Raw genomic sequence first — 23,645 nt, forward strand, 5'->3', positions numbered from 1 at the left:
TAGAACATGTTGACAAATTTAGTTTAGCATTGTAACATTTACTTAATAGCACTAAACACAAGATTAAAGTACCACTGAGGCTGATGGGAACGCCATTCGTTTTTAATTTGTTTAGTGATAAACCAAAGTATTGGACATATTGAAAGATTACCCTGATGATGGAGATGGAAAGTTACAATTTATCCAGTGGAACAAAACAAAAATCCATCCAATAGTTGATGAGACATTTCACTTAAAGCCACAACTGTGAACTGGTGGTAATAGAGGAAGGCTCAGTAGGCTCAATCCTCTGGGAACCAGGAATGGACCTCTGCCAGTCTATCAAGTAGATTTTTCTCATTTTCTCAGGATAAGTGAAAACTATGACCTGGTGGTTGTGCTATAGGTTAAGGCACATTCTATTAAAGTCATTAGGATTCATCTTCCTCTGTGGCCCATGAATGCCTGTCCAAAATGTTATTGCAATCAATTCAATAGCTGTTGAGATACTTCAGTGTGAATCAAGGTGGTGGACCAACTGACTTTCAGACACTGCCACCCAAAGAGCCACGCTGTTAGCATGAATGTATTATTTCATTTAAGAAAAGGCTTAGTTGATTTCCTAATGCTGGGAGTTAATAGGTTGTAAACGTCAGTCCGGATGGAGTGTGGGAGTCTTTCCGCACTTGCCCTCCCTCCAACTGGTGCACCGACAGTCACTTGACAGTTGTTCATTAACATATGGAGTAAATAGTGCATTTGTTTGGGGACTAAAAGCTAATTTCGTGAGTATTTATGGCAGCAGGACAGTGTATGTGGGAATAACTCAAAATAAACTACGGAACTACTACTAATATTATTATTAGTTTTTAAGTCTTTGGAAAACAATAAGATCTAAAGCACAGAGGAACAAGACATTTCAGGCTTGGCTACACAGATAGGCCTATTCTCATTAGGATCAATTCATTGTTGGTTTTGTTTTTTTCAGATTATCACCATATCATTTAAGAGAACTGTTAATTCGAATATGATCACTTAGATCATGATCTTTCTATGATAAACTGGGTCATTCACATGACAATTGTGATAATCAGAATACTGACTATCAGATTGTAGTGTTGTTATTGTCATTCATATACACACTACTGATGTGTTTAAGACCATGGTTTTGGAATACAGACTGTTTTAACTTGAGGGTATTTTTACCAACAGGTAAAATTTTGAAGATGTCAGAAATATTTTGATGCATTTAACTGCAACTTTAGTGGCTCTGTGTCACCCAAACGGATAATAAAAAAACAGTTTTGTTTGTAGGCTACACTTTTGATTTAGTTTAGTGTGTTTTAGTGTTTGTAGTGATTCAAGTTGATTTTCTCGAAATGAGGTGACAGTGGTTTATGAGCAGACTTTTACAGGCTTAATCCGCCCTCTTTTATAGCAGACAATATTTATCAGCTCCACACAAGCCTTCACTTTTATGGCCTCCCATGACCTTTGCCCCTCTCACTATGAAAGCTTTCCCTCACCTCTCTGCTTTGAACAAAAAGTCTTTAGAACAAATCAGATTATGTAAAAAAGGCAGAATATCAGTTGTACTGATTCCATTTTCAACACATATGTTTTTCTGTTTGTTGCCAGTCTACAAGTCCTGACTGCAATTAATCTGCTATTGTCAAACGAACAAAGATAATGTGTTTTATTCTTACACTTTCTTCAGGTTATTACAGACACACTGGTCTCTTTAGAAAAAGAGAGTTGGGAAGAATCTTTGATGTTATTCAGACAGGAAGTGTAAAGTGGAGGCAGGCCTAAACTTCATGTTTACAAACGGGATGAATTACGATCTCAGTAAGATTCTAAGCGTCAGTCCAGATGGAGTGTGGGAGTCTTTCAGCACTTGCCCTCCCTCCAACTGGTGCACTGACTGTCACTTGACAGTTGTTCATTAACGTATGGAGGACAGGTAGATCAGCCAGTACCAAGGTGGAGGATTATTGATCTAAGGCTTACACTAGGGAAACAACTGGTGTGAAGATTTCTTGTCTTTAGTTTACTTTTTCTTTTGTATCTACTAAAAGTGGTTGAAGATCGCAGACAAAACTTTTATTTTCTTCTTTTATCTGGATGCCGGACAGCGAATCCAGAGACAAAGTGACTTTTGCTTAGTCACTGAAGAGCACTCTTCACTTCTGTTTTTGGACTCATGTTGTCAATGGAGAGGATCTGTTCAGGTGGACGAATGTAAAAACTTGCCTTCAGTCTTCTGTTTGAGTTATATATTGTCATTGACATGTAGAAACTGTGAAAAAAGACACAATATTCTGAGGGAAAAAGGAAAATCTCAAGGATCAAGATGTACAACTTACACAGTTTACTTTACCTGGGAGTGCTGATAATGGCGGTGGTCGCAAACAAGATGCTGGATGACTGTTTGGAAGTAAGGCGTAAATATACCATTAACGTTGCGCTGCTGGAGGACAACACTTATAAGTGGAGTATGCCATTTGTGAAGGCGGCTGTGGAAAAAGCCATTGCAGAGGACAGTCTGGAGAACAATGGTATGAACAGGTAGTTGCTTAATAAGGCTGAATGGACCTTACAATTAATAATTATTTTATATAATCTATAAATCTATAATTTGATATCATTTATAAATTCTTGCATATTGCTTTACAGCAGCCAATAAAAACTCAGTTTAAAAGTGGTAAAAACCTAAAATTAAGATAATAATAATAATAAAAAAAAACAGTACTTAAGAATGAATCCTGGCTTTCATACTGAGCCAGTGTAAATCTTAATCAAATAATAGAGCTGGACATCAGCAAAGGTTTTTTAAATAGCATAAAGTCAAGTTATAGCAGCTTCTAGAAACCACTAAAACAGATAACTAGTATGAACTAGTTTCTCTGCATCCTGTTGAGCAAGAAGAGGTTTGACCACACCAGTTGTCTAAATGATAAAAGAATGTTGCGGTAAAATTAAATGGTAATAAGTTGTAAATGACAATTGTAAATGTGTTTAAAATCAAAATCAGCCCAACGTTTGTTTGTTTGATATTCTTTGGACTTGCAACTGCAAACTGCAACCAGTTTAACAGGGGTGTTTCTAGAATTTTATTTTTATATTATTATATACTGCTTATATGATACCTGATTTTGGTACCAACACTAATACATTTTTTCTTACAGAACTTTGAGAGATGTAAACAAATTTAGCCATTTTCACATGCCTTAACAAAAGACACCAGACCATAAAAGAATGTTTATGCTCAGCTAAATAAAATTGTCTAAAACTGGAAACCTTTTGATTTAAATCAACTTTCTGACTGAAGAATAAGTAAAAAAAAATAAAAGGAGTAGTACATGGACGCTTTTGATACTCAGTACTATGAACACATCATGGTTGGTACTTTGGTTTGATACCCAACCCTCCAGGTGCATAGAGGAAACATTTGGTTATGTACTGTATAATGATTGCTCTTACTTCTACTATGTGAAGAGAAAACAGCTGTCCTAACTATGAACAAACCATAGGATGGTTGGATGTATTGATGGTTGACGTGCTAGTTTAAAATATACAACATGTAAAAAGGACAGTTTTGGAGATGTTGGAAATGCATATTTTTGCTCAGTTTGTAACCCGTGCTGGTAGCGAGCAGCAGTAGGCCTATGGCTTTATACAATAAGAAACAAGCTATATCTATATTTCACGTCATAACAATTAATTTGAAATACTAACTGTTGACATATATAAAAAATGTGCTATCAATTGTTTATTTCTCTGCGATCATTTTTGGTCTAACACTTGCTATGCACGCCAGAGTAGCCCAACAACTAACCTCTGTCAAGACTTATAACACTACTTCCCCTACATCATGTCCAAATAGTATACAAATGATACCACACATTGTATAATATAATACTAAAACCACATCAAAAATACATTTGACATTATATCAAACCACGTACTTTAAATGAATCATCATGTTAAATACAGATATAAATAGTAAATGTTATAGATGAGTGCAGGTTCTTCCGTAAAGATTTGTAAACCAAGAGTAGGCCTAACGATTTACACAAGGCTCTTTCCTTTTCCCAGCTGACCACAGAGGGGCTCCATAGGATACAGCCTAAAACAGCATAAACCAGTGGTCCTGACCAACCTATCCAACCATATACTCTAGCTTTACTCACCTTTATACCCCTTCAGATATATCTTTAGTTCAATTAAGATGACTACTTTTACTGTCTTAATTTTGTCAGAGGCAAGTCATCTTAGTATCAAATTAAAATCTTTGTAATATTCAGTTTTGTTTTGTTTTTTGCTGTTGTAAATATAAAAATATGAATTTCTCTGCAGGAGAAATCAATGGCTACATTTACACCAGTGGGCGATAAATCAATCTAATCTAATCTTAACAGCCCAAAGATATTAATGAGTTATTTTTTTATGTTAATAATTCTTATCTTCTTTCCATGACCCAAGTTTTAGGCTTCAACCTGACGGCTAACTACAATGAGTTCACTACCAATGCGTACAAACGGCAGGGCTGTGGAAGCAGCACCTGTGAAGGAGTGGCAATACTCAAGGATCTGCATGTGAGTATGGTCAAAAGATGATCAAAGATTAGATGTCTAAAGGGTTTTAAAGTGATTCTTATAGTGCAAGGTCATATTTATCAAATGTGGCATGGTAAAAATGCTTTAGGTGATGAGATACAGAGATATCTCAGGCAACACTGACATACCTTTCGATGTGAGAGCAAGAAACCAGAACCTGAATCTTCATTCCTGTGTTTACCTGTTATCTTTATCCCCCTTTATCACTTCCAAAATGTGTAAGAAAATATTTTGAGCTTCTGTTAATAGTGATAAAATCTAAGGAATTCAACTTTTATGTGTTCACACTGGATGCAGAGGCTCAGTGTACAATAATAACAAGTTCCCCCTTTTGTAGTCTGATAGTTTATTATCCCATTACCCTTCAGTTGGCACAGTTCCATGTCAATTACTTCATGACAGGATGATTGCCGTGGCTCACTTGAATTTAAAAATGTTTCTGTCAGTGTTTCGTAGCCAATCATCAACCACATCTTTGCAGATTTACTATTTTGCACCAACAATATTTTCATTACAGGGGTTGCCATTGTAGTAGTAGGAGGAGGCCAAGATGCAAATACCAGTGCAGCCCCGGCATGCTGTGTGTTGAACTTATAGGTGTGACTCTTGTTTTGCCTTGATAAAACAAACTCTTCCATTGCTCCAGCTTTCTCCACCACAGCTGAAAGCAACTGGTTGCAGGCGACAGGAAATGCATTCTCGGAAATGTAGGATCTCACAATCCAAAGTAGAACTAGAAAAGAGGTTATGGGAAACGATTAACTGCAGAACTTAAAAATGAAATGACTGCATTAAGGCACTGGAATCACAGAGCGGTGATTATTGTAAAAATCTGAACACACATGTACTGTATCTTTCTGCAGAATAAGGGTGAAATTGGATGTGTCATGCTGGGGCCTTCCTGCACTTATGCCACCTTTCAGTTAGTGGAGTGAGTATGACGCTGTTTGTCTTTGATTATATACCACTAAATAAATGACAGATTTTTGACTTTTCCCCCTGTTATCTGCCTCAGTGAAGAAATTGGCCTGAACCTGAGCATTCCAATCATCTCTGCTGGGAGCTTCGGCCTTTCGTGTGACTATAAACCCAAACTGACCCGAATTCTGCCTCCAGCACGCAAGATCTCAGACTTACTATTCCACTTTATGGATGAAACCTTGCCATTTAAGCAGCATTGGGAGTACGTCTATGTCTACAAGAAGTCCAGCAACATAACTGAGGACTGCTTCTGGTGAGACAGCACAGGCTGCAGTTGACCCTAATGACCTCTGTAGCTTCATTCATTGCCACAGCATGTGCCGCTTTTCCTGTTTTATTCTTGTTTTTGCGACAGGTACATCAACGCATTGGAAGCAGCCTCTGCCAACTTTGCCTCAAAAACTGAGAGACAGATGCTGCGTGGGGAGGATGAGCTGAAGACTGCCCTCAACTCTAAGAAAAGACACAGCAACAGTGGGTATTTTGTTTGAGTTATATCTCAGTTCACATTACTTCTTTGGCTGTCATTCTTCCAACAAAAGTATTATCTAATATCTACACTAAAGATGGACAAACTATCTATTTAGAACAGTCACAACAATAGCGTTGATGCAGTATATGTGAAAAAATATCAGAATTATATTATATAATATTTTTTTTAAATCACATTAGGCATGGTTCCTAAAGGGAAAGTCCTACTGACTTCCCCTTTAGTGCAACCACAAGGTTCACATTTGTGGTTTAAGTAAAATGTCTCAACAACTTTTGGATGGATTGCCATATAATTTAGTTCAGACATAAATATCCAACTCAGGAATACATTTTAATCCCTTTGGTTGTCCCTTAAATGTACAATACAGTTCAAACTTTTCCCCTTCTGTTATACTGAAACTGATTTATTTATTTCAGTTTTCATCCTATGCGGGAACCCTGGTGACATTGTTTCAATAAAGAGTATGGTAGGCCCGATTCATGAGGACATCATTTTCATTCTTCTCGATATTTACAAGTAAGCTTGTCTATGATTTTACCATTTAGCCCATAAACTTTAACAATGAAGATTAATGAGTCTTTTCAGTGGGAAATCACAATATACTGTAAAACCTGAGATGCGAAACTTTGAATGTGTAGAAATAACCCTTTACCTTCCTCCAGTCCTGACTATTATGTCAACACAACATCCGCTGAGGGAATGGAGAACGTACTGGTGATCACTCTGCCACCGAGGAACTATGACTATGGAAACGCAACATACAATAACACGGTGAGCAGCAACTTAAACACCCAAACAAGGCTGTGTTGGGAAACGGTTCTTGTAGATCTACTTGACTCCTAACGTACTATCTATCTATATGGGCAGATAAATGACTTTGTGGCTGGATATCATGATGGAGCGCTGCTGTTTGGCAAAGTACTCAGAGAGAGAAAGCTAAGTCAAGGACGCAACAAGGAATTTGTGCCTCTGAGTGACAACCCGTTTGGAAACGTCTCCTTTTACGGTGCGTATGATCAGTGACAGCTCAAGGTTAGCAACACAAGTGGCAGAATTACAATGCAAAAGACATTTAATGAACACCAACCAGACCTGGACATCACAAGGTGTTATAGGTGATGGACACAGTGAAGGACTGCTTGATGAAACTGTTCCTTTAGCCTATACTCTAGCACAAATGTTACAGGTTAGAGCAATGACCTGTTTAACCACAGCTGAATTATTTTGTTCTTAGTTGGTGGTTTAGTATAATGTATAATTTAAATGCTATTAAATTGTAATTATTGCATCTAAGAGAAACTGAAAATGCTCTCTTTGTTGTGTGTGTGTTTGCCTCAAGCAGGTATGGGAGGACACTATGTGCTCGATGAGTACGGTGACAGAGATGTTAACTTCACTATATTCTACACATCAACCATCACTGGCGAGGTGAGTTTACAGTCCTATTCAGCAGTTTAGCCCGGTCTATAGGAATGTTTGTTTTTATCCTTTGTTTCTGTCTCTCTCCAGTACGAAACCCTGGTAGTGTTTGACACATCACAAAACAAAACCATAATGGTAGCCGAAAATCCCGCCCTGCCCTGGATCAGAGGTCTGCCTTCTGACGTGCCAAATTATTCAGGTGGTAATACTCACATACATGCTGATGGTGTAGAGGTAGTGTGGACAGTGATGTGATGCTTCACTGTAGACTGATGACTGTTAACACCATAGAGCACAGTTTCTGTCTGGTCTGTGACTCTAGTTTTAAATCTCATGACCTCACGGAGTAGTTTTTGTGTGTTTGAGATTTTAAGCAGCCTTATGTGGAGTCCTAACCACAGGGTACACAAATATCATTAGAGTCTGACGTTATTGTTTAGAAATAAAGTGTGATTTCTTTATGTCAAGTAAGGGTGCAAATACGTCTTTGTTAATTACCTCTGGGTGTGTCTTCCAGCCCTGAGTATGCAGGATGTGATTGTCATCGTTCTGAGTCTCAGTGTCATCGTGGTGACAGCCATCGCTCTCATCTTCTACAGGTAAACAGCAGACACATTTCACAGCTGTATCACAAGAGCTATGAGTAAGGCTGTGTATTGGAAAGAATCAGGCAATACGATTTGTATCACGATACAGGGGTTACGATTTAATATGTTGCGATATATTGAGATTTTAAAAATATCAAATTTTAGAAAAACTGTAAAGAACACACCACCACATGAATAAATTAAAAAACTATTTTATGCAAAAAAAGCCAATATCATAAAACAAAATATTGTGATACTCAAGTGTATCTATATTTTCTTATTCCCCCAGCTATGTGTAAAATGTGTAAAATGAGTGCTAGAATGCTGTCAGTGAAAAAAATGTGGTTTTAATTGCCGTTCAGGAAAAAAGACAATGAGAATCATCTCTTCCTCCATGTTTACGTTTGGTCAGCATGCCAGATAAAGCTGTAATGTAATTGTTTATCCCACATATCCCTTGTTCACGTTATGGATGTAATGTATTAACTGTATATGTATGTATGTGTTTGAATAATGATAGGCAGAACAGGAAAGAGCGTCTTATGCAGAAGAGGTGGTCTCATATTGACCCACATCTGATTGATCCACTGGATGAGAAGGAGGTCTCTCTGAAGGTAAATGGCCACAATCAATCACCTGTTTCCTACATGTTACAGTGACAAGCCAGGCTAAACCTTTCACTGACTACATTGAGATGAGGTAAAACTTTTAAAATGTTTACCTCAAAGACAAGAAAATTATTGAACTCCACGTCATATATTATATGATTCATGTAAGTGTATGTGTGTGCGTATATGTAACAGATTGATGAAGATAAGAGGAAGGACAGCACGTATTTCAATCACAGATGCCGCTATGACAAAAAGGTAACAACATTTCAACCTCTCAAAATAAATATGGAGTCATAGAGAGATGATCATGTCTGTCTGAGTGTGTCTTATTCCTCTGTATTCTTCAGCCTGTGATCTTGAAAGAGCTGAAGCAAACGGACGGAGACTTCACAGAAGACCAGAAGATTGAGCTTAACACTGTAAGCTTATTCCTTGTATATCAAACCTCTGAGTTTTTAAAGCATTACAGTAAGTGGACACTGTCCACTCTACTCTTTAATTTACTGTAGGTACATTTAAATGATCCTTTATGTCCCTCGTTTGAGGTGCTTTCCTGTTTCCTTTTTTAAATTTTCCCTTCATGTTACATTTACACACGCCTTTTCCCAACATAACATAGCATTTTTAATCGGTAGAGGATGCTCATGCTAAACTTGATGATAATTGATTATTCTAACTTTCTGTTTTTTCCAGTTGCATGCATTTTTCTGACAATACATTTGATTTTCCTCTCTAACATTATATAAAAGATATTCATGTCTGCTTTTAGATTATTTACTTAAACCCTTTCTATCCAATCTCCCTGTCCCTCTCAACCCTTCCTTTCACTCCCCCCCCCCCACCTCCATATCTTCTTGTTTCAGCTGCGGTGTATTGATTACTACAACCTGACCAAGTTCTACGGCACGGTGAAGTTTGAGTACGGTGTGTACGGGGTGTTTGAGCTCTGTCAGCGGGGCTCCCTCAGGGTAAGAGCAGACCGCCATTCACACAATCCTACTGTCTTGCTCTTTCAGATCCTGCTGCTGCCAGCTTTTGTTTGTTAGTGCAGTAGATCTAATACCCGTTTACAGATGTCAGTTAAATGTCAAAGTTATACAATGGGGTATGGAATAAGTGGTTAAATTTTTGTGTAGATCCACACATTTCATTGTGAGAAAGTCTGTTACAGGCCTACACACACGTTGTTTATTACAGAGCTCAGTGCCCCTCCTTCCCGCCACTGCTCACAATGACTTTTCTTTTCATATGATAAGTCGCAGACACACAGTTTTCAAAGCACTAGTAGTGTGTGCGTTAGTGCAAGTAATCACATTCACACACTCATACACAAAGCATTAACTGAGTGAGGCATGTAAGCAGAGTGGTAAAAGTGATAAAGTATGAACTTCTTTATCTGTTTTTTTCTAGTACATTCTGAATGACAGGATCTCCTACCCAGACGAAACCTTCATGGACATGGAGTTTAAGATATCAGTCATGTATGACATAGCAAAGGTATTGTTTTCTTTTCTTTTTTTGGATTTGGTTATGTTGGTGTGCCACATATCCTTACACTTATCTACCTCATTTAGCTGTTTTTTACTAAAAAGTAAATTCATTCCAGATCATTTCAGGATTTATTTTCATCAGCAATATTTACTAATTTTCAGCAGTATTTTTCCCATCAACATGGCCTGATTAATTTTTTTTTTTTTTTTTTTGGCAGTTTTCTCAGTGTATTTACTCACAATATATTTTAAAGGAGAGTAAGATGATAATACAAATATCAACTCAATCATCCTGGGTTAACCATCCTGCTCACTACTGTCCCCTTGCTTAACATGTTCTACAGGGTATGTCATATCTCCACTCCAGTAACATTCAGGTCCATGGTCGCCTCAAGTCCACCAACTGTGTAGTTGACAACCGCATGGTGGTCAAGATCACGGACTTTGGTTGTCACACCATCCTAAATCCTGGCAGAGGTAAGACTGGATTTTTCATCATCATTGCGGTCAGTTATTGATCCAAACACTGAGAATACCACAAACTCAACGTCTCTCCCCTCCTCTCCTCTCAGATTTGTGGACGGCCCCGGAGCATCTTCGTAAAGATGGTGTGTCTCAGAAAGGTGATGTCTACAGCTATGCCATCATTGCAGATGAGATCGTTAGGAGACGGGCCCCGTTCTATACACAGTGCTGCTCTGATCCTACAGGTAGGCTGGGATAATCTGGCACACCATTCAACTGTGATAAATAATAATAATAATGATCTTTACAAAACAAACAAAATTGAGAGAAAATTAACATATGACAATCAATTATTTTATTTAAAGAGGAGCTTTCTGTTCCTTTATAAAACTGGATTGGTTGTGTGATAATATCGGTGGACTGATTACAACAAAATCATTCAATTTAGACATTTGAGGTATTATGTTGGCTGTCTCAGCCCAAAATTTTGATTCTGATCCTGATCTACGATTGGTTGTTGATGCAGAACACCTTTTAGTTACTAGTCTTTATTGAACAAGGGCTATACACAAAAACATGACATGGAAGATTTATGCAAGATTTAGACATTAGCTATTTCCACTTGCAGTTCCTGGACAGGTACAAGCCCTCACAGACCACACACTGCTCATTTTGATTAACTAAATGTCATCTAATCCCTCAGAGAAGATATATAGAGTGCAGTTTCCCAGTGGGACGAGCGTCTTCAGGCCTGACCTCAACTTTGAGGGTGCATCAGAGAGGGAGATCGAGGTAAGAGAGCCACTAAACGTTGTGGAAGATATTTGTTGTTAGAGTGACACAGTGAGCATGATGGTTAATAAAATAAAGCTGCTTGGGCTCATCAGAGTTAAATAAAGAAAGCCATACTCTCCCTCCCTCCCTCTTCTTTTCTCTCTGTCCGTGTGTGTTGTTTTCTGTGTATACAGCTGCACACGTTGATAAAAAATTGCTGGGATGAAGAACCAGAACGGAGGCCAGATTTTAAGAGAATAGAGTTATCTCTGGGTAAGATTTTCAGGTACGTCAACACCACACGTTTTTCCATTAATTAAAACTCAGTGGTCCAAACTATGAAAAACAGGGATGTCCACATACTTTTGGCCGTAGAGTGTATGTAGTTCTGTTTATTGCTATGAGATAATTCCTGCTGCACAATTCTGTTGCATGATGATTAATTCATTAAATTATATAAATAGTAACGTAATATATTTTTCCTTTGACACAGTAATCTGCACAACCAGGCCACTGAGACATACATGGACAACCTGATCCGTCGCCTGCAGATGTACTCCAGGACTCTAGAGCGTCTGGTGGAGGAGAGAACCTCCTTGTACAAAGCTGAGAGGGACAGAGCGGATCGCCTCAACTTTATGCTACTTCCTGGGTAGGTTATATTGTATTTGTTGATACATAAAAGAAGGCGGTTAAAAACAGGGACGTATTTTAAAGCTATACTAATTAATTATTTAAGTTTACAAAGAATCAAATGGCTAAGTGATAGATATTTTATTGATCCAGAGGGAAAGTTTGGGATCCAGGGGATTATACACGACACAGACAAAGAACAGATAGGCATACACATAGGAATATAAGAATAAAAACATGAGAATAAAGACACTGCAGTGAATGGAGACTCTAGCCACCCGAACTGCCCTTTGCATAAATGTAACTGATATTAATCGTATTAAAAGCCAATCAGTTAACATCAATATTTTCCACTCTCCCTGTGTCTCCTCAGCCCAGTGGTGCGTTCCTTGAAGGAGACGGGCAGAGTGAAACCAGAGCTGTTTGAGGAGGTGACCATCTATTTTAGCGACATTGTGGGATTCACCACCCTCTGCCACTACAGCACCCCCATGGAGGTGGTCGACATGCTCAACGACATCTACAAGAACTTTGACAGCATCCTTGACCACCATGACGTCTACAAGGTATGAAAGTCTGAATTCAGGCTTGGGTCCTTTATAATGTCCTGTTTAACCAGTTAGCCAAAGTGGTTAAACAGACCCATCTTGTATAGAACTTAGATTTAAGTTAAGTTAAAACTCAAAAGCAGTTAAACTTAGAGTTTGATTGGTATTTATGGCTGATTATTTCAGTACTTTTTTACAGATATATAACTTACTTTAATACAGATAATGTTTTTATTAATAAAAAGATCCATCCATTGTATCTCAGGTTGAGACCATAGGAGATGCATACATGGTTGCATCAGGTTTGCCCAAACGCAACGGCGACAGGCATGCAGTGGACATCGCCCTCATGGCCCTGGACATGTTGGCTTTTGTAGGGACGTTTGAGTTGCTGCACCTGCCTGGCATCCCTCTGTGGATCCGTATTGGTGTGCATTCAGGTAAATTGAACATTTTTGAAATGAGGTATATTTTATGGTAATAGAAGTGCATTATTTTTTTGTCACATGAAAGCGCAGCACATATTTTAAAAGAGGTCGTCAAGGCAACATAATATGAATCCATAGAAGGGGCAAACTTGCAAATATGAGTCAAAATATATAAATGCCCAAATAACATAAATAAACCTAAATAGAGTAGATTAATTAAACAGCTTGCAGAACTATTAACAAAATTCCTTTTGTCTCCATTTTATTTATACTCTTTTCTTCTTAAATATAACTGAGAACAGCGTGACTTCACATGTCTGTGGGAAAGACTCACATACATTTAATAATTGAAGGAAGGGTTCCAATAGTAAGCCAACAGTAGGTGGCAATAACGCACTGTTACAATGCCAACCATTTAATTACAAGAAAAAGAGAAAGTCCAAGCAATTTTTCTTCTTGACTGTAATAATGTCAGGGAATAGGTGGCTCAATAATATAAATAATGAGCCAGGATAAATCAGACACACATTTCTCTATATTATAGGTGTTATAAATTATCCCAAATGTTTTGTGCAGAACAGAAAATGTGTGAGAACATGTAAAATAAGAAAAGTGACTTAATCAATTAACTGCATTTAAATTATAAATCACACATGAATTCTTACTTGTGTGAATTTGTGTGTAGGGCCGTGTGCAGCAGGAGTAGTGGGGAACAAAATGCCTCGCTATTGTCTTTTTGGAGATACAGTCAACACTGCTTCACGCATGGAGTCCACAGGCCTGCGTAAGAGACAACACACACTCATACACACATTTTATGAGAGAGAGTTTAAGAGAGCTGAGGGTTTGACTCTTATGATTTTCTTTCATGTTGTCTTTCCAGCTCTGAGGATTCATGTCAGTCAGTCCACCATCAGCATCCTGCAGAGGACAGACTGCAAGTTTGAGTATGAAAAAAGAGGAGAGACATACCTGAAGGTGAGCTGGGTTCGCTTTGGCTTTTTATGTACTAATCTATTCAGGCATTTACATCAAATTTGAACCTTACAGATAGTGACTACTACTTTCATGTGCTGTGTGTGTGTCCGTCCATGTGTTCCTGACCCACAGGGTAAAGGCAAAGAGATGACATACTGGTTAACAGGAGTGACTGGGGGGAAATACAACCTCCCGACACCACCAACAGCGTGAGTCTAGATTTACTCCAAACACTTCTCTTAGACAAACTCTGACAACATACGGTATCTACGACTACTGAAAGATGCACTCTGGCCCCCAAATCCCAACTTTTGCTTCAAGCCCACTATTGATGTGTCCAGATACAAAACAGTGAGCTTGGTAGAAAGTTGGGATATAATGGGACCTTAACAAAATCAGGGAGTATGTCAATTCAATTAATTTTTATTTTAACACCTTTCATATAGAGCAGGTCTATTATTATTAGATTAAATCTATTATTTACAGTGAGGAGGATAATGATAACAGCAATAATAATGATGATAATGTAGAACTTCAGTTTAGTGTTAGTGTAGAGTTTAACATCAGAAAATTCAGAGCAGGTCATCCAAGTGTGTATGTCCTTAAGGCATGCTTGTAATTTAGTTAATTGATTAGTTTTATCTGCGTTCATCAATAAAATAATTAATAATAATTAGGCATCTTCTGGTTAATAATGAAGGTTAATGGAGTGATTCCTAATAATGTCCCCTAAAGAAAGCATAGCATAATATAAGATTGATAGAATTGGTCCAAGCACAGAACCTTGAGGAACTCCTGAACTAACTTTGGCATTCATAGAGGATTAATAGTAAATATGTACAAACTGAGATTGATTTGATAAATTATTATTATTATTTAAATAAATATATGTAAAACAGTTCACATAGTACATAGTGAGTCTAACGCTTCATTATGTTGCTTAATGAATTGTATTGTCTCTGTCAATTTACTTGCCAATCAGCACTAACAGCATCATCTTATGTTATTGTGGAGGGACATCATTCACAGGTTTAGTTTCTCTCATGTGCATATAATCTTCATGTTTCTGTCTCAGGGAAAACTTCCAGCGACTCCAGCAGGACCTGGCGGAGATGATTGTGTCCAGTCTGGAGAAGCGTGGAGACGGGAGCGAGCGCTTCAAAAAGACCCTGTCTACCAAAGTCCGCCGGAGGGAGACCAACAGCAGCATGCAGGGGGACAGTCCACCAGACTACTTCCACCTGGCTGTCACTGACAACCCCAGTACCTATCTGTGATTACAGTAGAGCTCTCCGTACAATATCCAAGGAGTGGCCAATGTAGAGTTGCGTCCTAGCCTGTAAGCTGTCTGAATCAGCACTGCTGTGGACAGCTCTGTTCACTCAGGGGGTGTAGTGACAGTTAAGCAGCAGTGGAACAAGCAAGCATGTTAAAAATGACACTTATGTGTAGATGTAATGATCAACGTGCCTGCCACAGAGTCTCAGTTCTCTTGTTCACCGTTGATGCTTCTCCCCCTCAATACCCACCCCTCTGTCACATTAAATGTTGTTTTAGTCAAAGTATTCACTAAAAGGAACAATCCACCCACAGATACCGTTATAAGTCAGTCAAGACGTTTGTTGTGGTGAAGGAAGTGCGCTAACTAAGCTCCCTCCTCTTTTATTGTGTGGGACTAACACATTTTCCCACATTTTTTTCATCAACATCACTTAGCTGTGTACTGATTTGACCTGTTATTCATGGGAATAAGAAATGAACCAAACATTAAAACTAGCCTAAAGAGTAGCAAACACATAGGCAACGTTTTAACAATATGAAACAAAATTGTCTTATGAGGCTCACTTTATGAGGGGTTTATTAGCTGCTGTCTGCCACTGTGTTTATTTTAATACTACTACTTGGAGGACAAAGTCAGACATTTTCAAATTCTACAAATAATGGTTAGAAATTGGACCCGGAAACTCCTGGGCTGTGGACAATGATGTCACATCACAACCACATGGATCTTAGAGTCCTTCTTTGAGATCTATTAGGAAAACCACATGGTCAATTCTCTCCAAAAGGATTCCAAATAATGCGAGATAATTAAATGTACTCTTCTTAACTTTACTTTGAACAGTTTTCCGTTTATGTTTAGCTGTTGCCTGCAGGATGTGCATTGATTAAGAAAGTTTGACAAAATTATTTACCATGTAAATAGCCTTTTCTGCTGCAAAGACAGTGAAACTATATCTAAACACTACTTGTCATACTATGGCGGAGAGCTGAGAATATTTCTCTTTCACAGCACAACAATGCTACCTTGTTTTCAGAACATCAGAAATATTTCTGTGATGATTTTGGTTTTGTGTTTTATTAAATGATATTTGAAATATGGCATAAGATTCAGAGTAGTTCTTTGTTGTGTCTTTTAACAACACTTTGCAGTAAAGTACTACACACAGTCAAGCAGTGCAGAGAAATAAAACAACAGCTGTAGACAATTCAGTAAAAAAACATAGAAAATGGTAGAAAAATATTTCAAACATTTGGATAAAAACTTGGGAAAAGTCATTACACTAAGCACAACGTGCAGTTCCTAGTAGTAGGAAAACATTTTTAAGAGCACACACACCGGCCTACATAGTTTTAGTTGTAACTAATGCAGTGCCACCCAGCTCTGTGGCAGGAAGTGGGATCCTGTGTTCGCTGATTGTGCTGCATGTAGACGTAGGCAGCTCCCCCCACCTCTCTGTCCCAGCATGCTTTGCGGGGTCCCTGTAAGCGATCAAGCCCTCCTCCCTCTGTAAGCCAGTTTGGGCACCCAGGTGCAGGCGAGAACAGGGTGAAGGGGCCCCTGCTGCTCTCTGCATCATCTCTGTATGACTGTTTCTTTGTGAAGGCAGTGAGTGGATTATGGCAGGTGTTTTCTTAAGAGGCTCCCGTTGCAGCTCTGCATCCTCTGCAGCACAAAGAACTGAGACTGAGTCACTGAAAATTTTAATTTAATTAAACATATATATATAGTGCCTAAAATGATCTTCTTGAAGACACATGCAGATCTTAAGATTCAAGTCAAGCACTGATTTCTCACTGATTGAGATCATATAACACTCACACAGAATACACTATAGAACATGATCAGCAAATGCCACACAACCACACACATCCAGTATATCAACATATTAACCCTCTACTGAAAGATTGGGGTATATGAATCAAAGAATTGAACATCCTCTTCAAGAAACAAGACCCCCCAAAATAATCTTAATTTAAAAAAAATCCAGCAACCAGGTTCATATTACATCATAATACATCACTGTGAATAGTATGTGCCTCCCTGCACAATGCTGCATTGTGTTTAGGAATATATAGACAAAATACAATTTGTCTTTAAACCAGAAATTATGCTTCTTATGAGATTCATGCACATGCTTGTATTTAAAAAAAAAAAAGTTATCATCATTTTAAGGCGGCTATAAAGGATATAAGGGTCAAAATGACTTTCAGTTGCCTCAGGGCAGAAATATGCAGCAGAGGTTTTTATTGTATTCATATATCTATAAAACACTGTATTCCTTGAATATAGGGTGATGAATGTGCATTATAACATTTGACAAATGTGATTTTTTAAAAATACTAATGTACATCTGTTTTATGTTGCCTATACATCAGTGTATATTGTTTCTAGTATACTGGGGAAGAAAATAGTTAAGATACTTATATCAGATGATTTCCTTGAAATGTCATATTTCTATATTGTCATTATTTAGTCAACTAGTGTAAAAAGAAAATCGTTTAAATATTACAAGACAAGCATCAGACAACAATAATGATTTGTTTTACAACAGCTAAGTGGGTAAAGCTGAATACCTCCAACTCTGCTAATCGAGTTTTTTGCATTCCTGGTTGTCCTGAGGATTAATGTCTATTGACAGACAATTGACTCAATGAGGACAAAAGCATGCTACTGATAATGTGAATTTAGTTTCTCCTCAGTCCTGAGAGTTTTTATTAAACTCGGTTAGGACAGCAAAGGAGCTGCATTCCAGAGGAATAAAATTATAGTCATGATCATGCACAAAAGCTCAAGCTTTTCAGTCTGACTTTCTCACTTACTGCTATGTAAGGATTGGGGTAGAACATTTTGAAAAATATAGTTAAACATTGCATTTTAATGTATTTTGAGAGTAACAGTAATCACTTAGGAAATCATATCCATATGCAAGATGAAAATTGTACTGTAGCCTACTGCCCAGCTTGTTTTTTTTTTTTCATTTTCGGGTGTGGGGTACTCAGGCAGGGTTGCTACAACCACTAAAAATGATGTGTTCAATACAAGGGAAGGAACAGGTGCTGGAAATTATGATTTATATTAAATTATAATTTGATTCAACCTCATTTCTTATTTCTCTTCTTAAATAAAATCATGTAAATGTGATTCTTGTTTGCAATAAAATAAAAAGATGAGGTAATTCTCATTATTGATCAATGAATTATAGTGATAAATGAGTGAGATCCCTGAAACATTTTGGTAATAATCACTGGACACACAACTATCTGTTGTTCCTGTACATTCACACAAACCTCTTCCAAGGTAAGGACCATTTCTGGAGTAAGCCAATAAACAGACAGCGTGACTGCAGCAAAGTAGGCTAATTGTTTTTTTGAAGCTGAAGCTGTGCTTTGTAACTTTATTATACTGTATTAGCCTATTTACCATTGTGAATATTTTTGCCACTGAAAATGTCAAAGCCAGCACTGTTTGTTTGCTCAGATCTTAAATGCACTTGCTGCTTCTGTTCCTGTGGTGTAACTCTGGGCTTACTTGTAGGAGTATGTAGTGAGCACTATTATCCAGGCCTAACATTCATGGCATTGACCAATCTTGCTCTGAGAGGTAGGCTATGTAACTGGAGTGCTCATCCTTATTATTGCCATTCTATACCAAATAGCTATAACACTATGACCACCTGGGCACCCATCAACTCGAGGGCAAAATGTTCACTTGCTGCCTAATATATCCCACCCACTGACAGGTGCCATGATATCCATACAATCAGTGTTAATCACTTCACCTGTCAGTGGTCATAATGTTATGGCTGATCAGTGTATTATTCCGATAATGTTCCTATTATCTTTTTGTATCATCCATATTGCCAATACCATATTGATAAAGCAACTTAAGGTTACCTTTTTTTTTTTAAGGTAACAGTTTTGACTGTTGTGGAGTGTTGCATGTATGTAGGTTACAACTGTAACTGTGCCTTCGTTCTCAACACACTAAATTGTCTTAGCAATTCGTCACTTTAACTTAACATTGAAAAATAAATAAAATTACAGAGACATGACCTCAGTGTCTTCAATGGTAGCTACGGGGCTGCACCAACAGCTTTCAAGTATCTGGCTTTATTGATATAAGATGAAGTCTCTCTGTCCACCAGGCCACACTTCTTACATAAAGCTGTTATACGACTGAGTGCAAGATTTTCTGCTTTTAGTAGCTCTCTGTCAGTTTATGTGTTTTCAAGATCATGAGGCCTAACCAACGGATGCATGTTGAAGCAAGAATAGCTGGTAAGAGAGAGGGGCTGACCCATGGGACGCCTGAGAAGAAGAGAACAGAAACTGTGGAGTTTCTACTGTGATGAACGTCACACTTCATCACCTGCCTGCCTGCAACCCCACTTCCTCCACACTACTCTCAGATGCCTGCTCTGCATGTCAGCCCCCCTGTTAACCGTAAGAAAAATGGCCCCCACTGGATGAACACATAAAAACTACATGTTGTCCTAACGTGAAATACCTCACTAAAAAGAGAATTAATCCAAGACATGGAAGATCAATAACTATCTCTGGAATTATTTTCTTCATTCACCTGGCACATTATAGTGTCGGATTTGACTATCTATATATGACTATGACTATAGTCTATTCCAGCAGCTGCTTCTATAAAGCTTTAGGCATTTAAACGTTGATACTGACAGAATAACGTGTTTTTAAATCCTGTTTAATGCAAGACATTTTCTACTGTCTTTTCCCAAAAATTACACTTGTGAGAGCAGAGAAACTACAGAAACAGCTTTCAAACCATTATGTTGCACTCAAACTCTAAAACTGAGGAAAGAATGCAAAAAGAAACCCTCCTATCAGCTGCTGGGATATGTTGGCCTTTATTTGAAGAATCCATTCATAAAGAATAAAACTGAACATGAATAATCCAGTTAATAATGTCAGTTGTCGTTACCTGAGGTGCTGCTGAGGCCGGTCTGTCGTCTGTATATGATAAACCAGAGAGTCAGAGCCAAGATGGACCCCAGTGTTGCCAGCACCACAAAGATCCACAGTGCTGGACTGAACACCATCACTGGGTTGACCTGGAAAGTTTTGGAAATGCGGGCCGTGGGTCTCAGCGTGACCACAACAGCCAGAAGCGGTTCTGAGGGAAACAGACAGATTAACTACCTCAACAGAAAAACAGTTTAGACTCTCAACAGCAGTAAACATCCACTATACCGTACGATAAAGGAGCATGGCTACAGTAAGGACCAAAACTTAAAAATAAAAATAATTAAAGCTGCAAGCAGCGTTGGGCAGGACCTCGCACTCCACGCAACTCGGGGTTTGCTTACTTTCTGTTGCCAGTAGGTGGCGCTATCACTATGTCTGAATATTATCATGTGTTCAAGGCGAGACAGTTATCAAACACGTTAAGTTTCATTGAGATTGGACCAAGAACAGTGAAGTTGTGAGGACTGAGTTTATCATGTTAGTTATGAGTACTATCTGTTTCATGGCCAATCGGCGGAATTCAACACATCGTCACGGGCATGCGGTTCGACATACAGTCACAAATAGCACAACTTTTAATCAGCAACATTTCCTATCTGAACTGACCAATTTTGAAGTAGATCCGATGAATTCCCTAGGAGGAGTTTGTTCAAATACGACGCAAAAAATCTCTGAAAAAGGCTGCAAAATTCAACGTGGCCAACTTTGACGGCATGCCCTTCAACGTACATGCACAAATAGCACAACTTTTAATCAGCACCGCTTTTTGACCGTACTGACAAATTTTGAAGCAGATGCAATCAATTCCCTAGGAGGAGTTCATTCAAATACAACGCGAAAAGTTCGCCGAAAGTGAAAATGAAAATCAAAATGGCTTCCTGTGGGGTTTGGGGTATGGGTCCAAAAGGCTTTTTTGTACGTCTTGGCATGTTACACGTGCCTACCGAGTTTCATACATATTGGTGAAACGTGACGCTGGGGCTGCTTTTTAAAAATCCTGTAGGGGGCGCTACAAACACGACAAACACGATTTTTGGTATGTGACATACAGGCACTACTCTACACGTACCCTGTGAATTTCATATTCATAACTATTACGGTCTCCGCACAGTGATGTACCCTGCCACCAGAGCGCCACCTAGGATTGTTGACACATTTATTAGTGAGCCTCATGGAGCCATGGGCAAGCATCGTAGCAAGTTTCATTTAAATCACATGTGCTGATGCGGAGATATATACTTTCTCCACCTTGTGGCGATGGGCTGAAATTGTGCACGATGCCTAAGGAAGACATGGGGAACTATGGACCTAAGCTTGGTGTCAATCGGACATACCAATGTGGAGAAATGCTCCACTTCCTTTTTTGACGAAAAATCCACAGGAAGTGTTAATTTAATAACGTGCTTATTTTTTTAAATATCAAAATTCTTTGAATTACTTTTTTATTAGGATGGTCCCCACATGCTATGTGAAAAGTTTTGTACGAATCGGACGAAGTGCGTAGGAGGAACACGAAAAAGGAGTTTATGGACATTTCGCGCTCCAGGAAGAAAAATTATAGGGGGAAGTGGGCGTGGCCTATATGGGGAGATTCAGCTCCATTCACCGAACGCATTGGTTTTTGAATGTGCGACAAATGATGTGGGAGTTATTAGCCTAAACGCACCATTCATTATAGTAGCGCCACCTAGTGGCGGACCTGAAAGTGACACATAGAATATAAAATTTTTCACCAGGCCTGACCACTCTGCCAAATAAAATTGAGTTTTCGTATATGTTCAGGGGGGCAAAAACTCAATCAAAGGCGCTAAAAATAATAATAATAGGTAAGAATAATAAGAAACATAGCAAATACAATAGGGACCTCCAGCGGTCGCTGGCTCGGTCCCTAATAAAGTGTTTAAGATCAACAGATGTATTTATCATACAGACAACTAAATAATGTCAGTTTTTAACTAATCAGTTTATAGATTGAAGTCCTTTAGCAGCTGTACACAGGTATAATCATCTTACTGCTTTGCATTACAGAGGAGAAAATGAATACAGGTCAGGTGGAGGTTTTAGATAGCCAGGAAGAATTCAAGTCAACATCAAGTGGCCAAGAAATGTCAAGTCAAAATAGGTTCAAAGAAGTTTTGAGACTAAAACCTTAAGGAGGCAGATTAAAAAATAGAAAAAATAAACTCACCTGTTGGTGGTTGAGGTTCAGCTTTGGTTTGTGACTTGCTGGGGATACAAGTGTTGAGGAGGGTGTCCCAGTGGCTGCCAGAAGGACACCTTGGTTTGGTTTGTGTCTTGTTGGGGATACAAGTGTTGAGGAGGGTGTCCCAGTGGCTGCCAGAAGGGCACTTTGGTTTGGTTGGTGTCTTGCTGGGGATACAGGTTTTGAAGAGGGTGTCCCAGTGGCTGCCAGTAGGACACTTTGGTTTGGTTGGTGTCTTGCTGGGGAAACAGGTGTTAAGGAGGCCATCCCAATGGCTGCCAGCAGGACAGTCTTTCTTGGCCATGGCTGAAGGTAGGATGAGCAAGGTGGAGACCTGCTGCACTGTTTGCCTGCCCTACACTTGTGTTTGTGACACAAACAGAGAACTGTGAGACACAGAGGAGAGATGTGATAGGAGGATTTATGAAACAAATGCAGAGTGCCTAACAGACGTTTCAGTTCCTCCATTTCATAGGAAAGGGTGAATCACTACATGGGTCCCTGGGGGGCAAGAGAGAGAGAGAGACAGAGAGAAAGAAAGAGAGAGAGAAATATGTAATATATGTATATTATATACATATTATGTACATATAATACATATAATATATAATATGTATTGTATATTTTAAATATGCAATATGGAAATATGTACTTTGTTAATTGCTTTGGTAACATGTTTCTGTTGATGCGAATAAAGCTCTTTGAATTGAAACTTGAATTTGGAGACAGAGAGAGAGAGAGACGGAGAGAGAGAAAGAGACAGAGAGACACAGAGAGAGAGACAGAGCCTGAGAGAGAGAGAGACAGAGACACAGAGAAAAAGAGAGACACAGAGAGATAGAGAGAGAGAGAGACGGAGACACAGAGAGAGCACATGCACGCAAACACACACACACACACACACACACACACTGTATATAACTAATATAATGTTCATACTGTATATATCTTTGATTTATTGTATTGTATTTAATTGCTTTGCTTTGGCAATATTGTTTTTTAAAAAACTTTCATGCCAATAAAGCCCATTTTGAATTTGAATTGAGAGAGAGAGAGAGAGAGAGAGAGAGAGAGAGAGAGAGAGAGAGAGAGAGCTTACTGAGGTCCTGACCTTCAAGTTCCTTAAAGTCCAGGTGAAACGGAGATCAGAGAGTGCTGTTT

The 23,645-nt window shown here is 38.6% G+C and overlaps 2 protein-coding genes across 2 annotated transcripts; one reads left to right on the top strand and one right to left on the bottom strand.

Moving 5' to 3' along the window:
* Window positions 1–1,883: 1,883 nt before the first annotated feature.
* On the top strand, window positions 1,884–15,285 carry gucy2ca (guanylate cyclase 2Ca). The gene is made up of 27 exons (XM_051388798.1): window positions 1,884–2,537; window positions 4,465–4,577; window positions 5,462–5,529; window positions 5,614–5,832; window positions 5,935–6,053; window positions 6,489–6,588; window positions 6,735–6,843; window positions 6,940–7,078; window positions 7,415–7,500; window positions 7,582–7,693; window positions 8,012–8,093; window positions 8,602–8,695; window positions 8,885–8,947; window positions 9,040–9,111; window positions 9,556–9,660; window positions 10,103–10,189; window positions 10,527–10,659; window positions 10,755–10,892; window positions 11,351–11,439; window positions 11,616–11,707; window positions 11,915–12,073; window positions 12,428–12,620; window positions 12,868–13,042; window positions 13,716–13,814; window positions 13,914–14,008; window positions 14,141–14,217; window positions 15,084–15,285. The coding sequence occupies exons 1-27, from the start codon at window positions 2,333–2,335 to the stop codon at window positions 15,283–15,285; spliced, it is 3,225 nt and encodes a 1,074-aa protein (XP_051244758.1). The 5' UTR covers window positions 1,884–2,332.
* Window positions 15,286–15,645: 360 nt separating this feature from the next.
* On the bottom strand, window positions 15,646–22,895 carry LOC127356776 (uncharacterized). Its single transcript, XM_051388799.1, has 3 exons — window positions 22,470–22,895; window positions 20,238–20,429; window positions 15,646–16,952 (listed from the first exon to the last, which is right to left on the bottom strand). The coding sequence occupies exons 1-3, from the start codon at window positions 22,786–22,788 to the stop codon at window positions 16,630–16,632; spliced, it is 834 nt and encodes a 277-aa protein (XP_051244759.1). The 5' UTR covers window positions 22,789–22,895; the 3' UTR covers window positions 15,646–16,629.
* Between the last annotated feature and the right edge of the window lie 750 nt (window positions 22,896–23,645).

Source organism: Dicentrarchus labrax, unplaced genomic scaffold, assembly GCF_905237075.1.
Source record: "Dicentrarchus labrax unplaced genomic scaffold, dlabrax2021, whole genome shotgun sequence".
Lineage (NCBI taxonomy): Eukaryota > Metazoa > Chordata > Actinopteri > Moronidae > Dicentrarchus > Dicentrarchus labrax.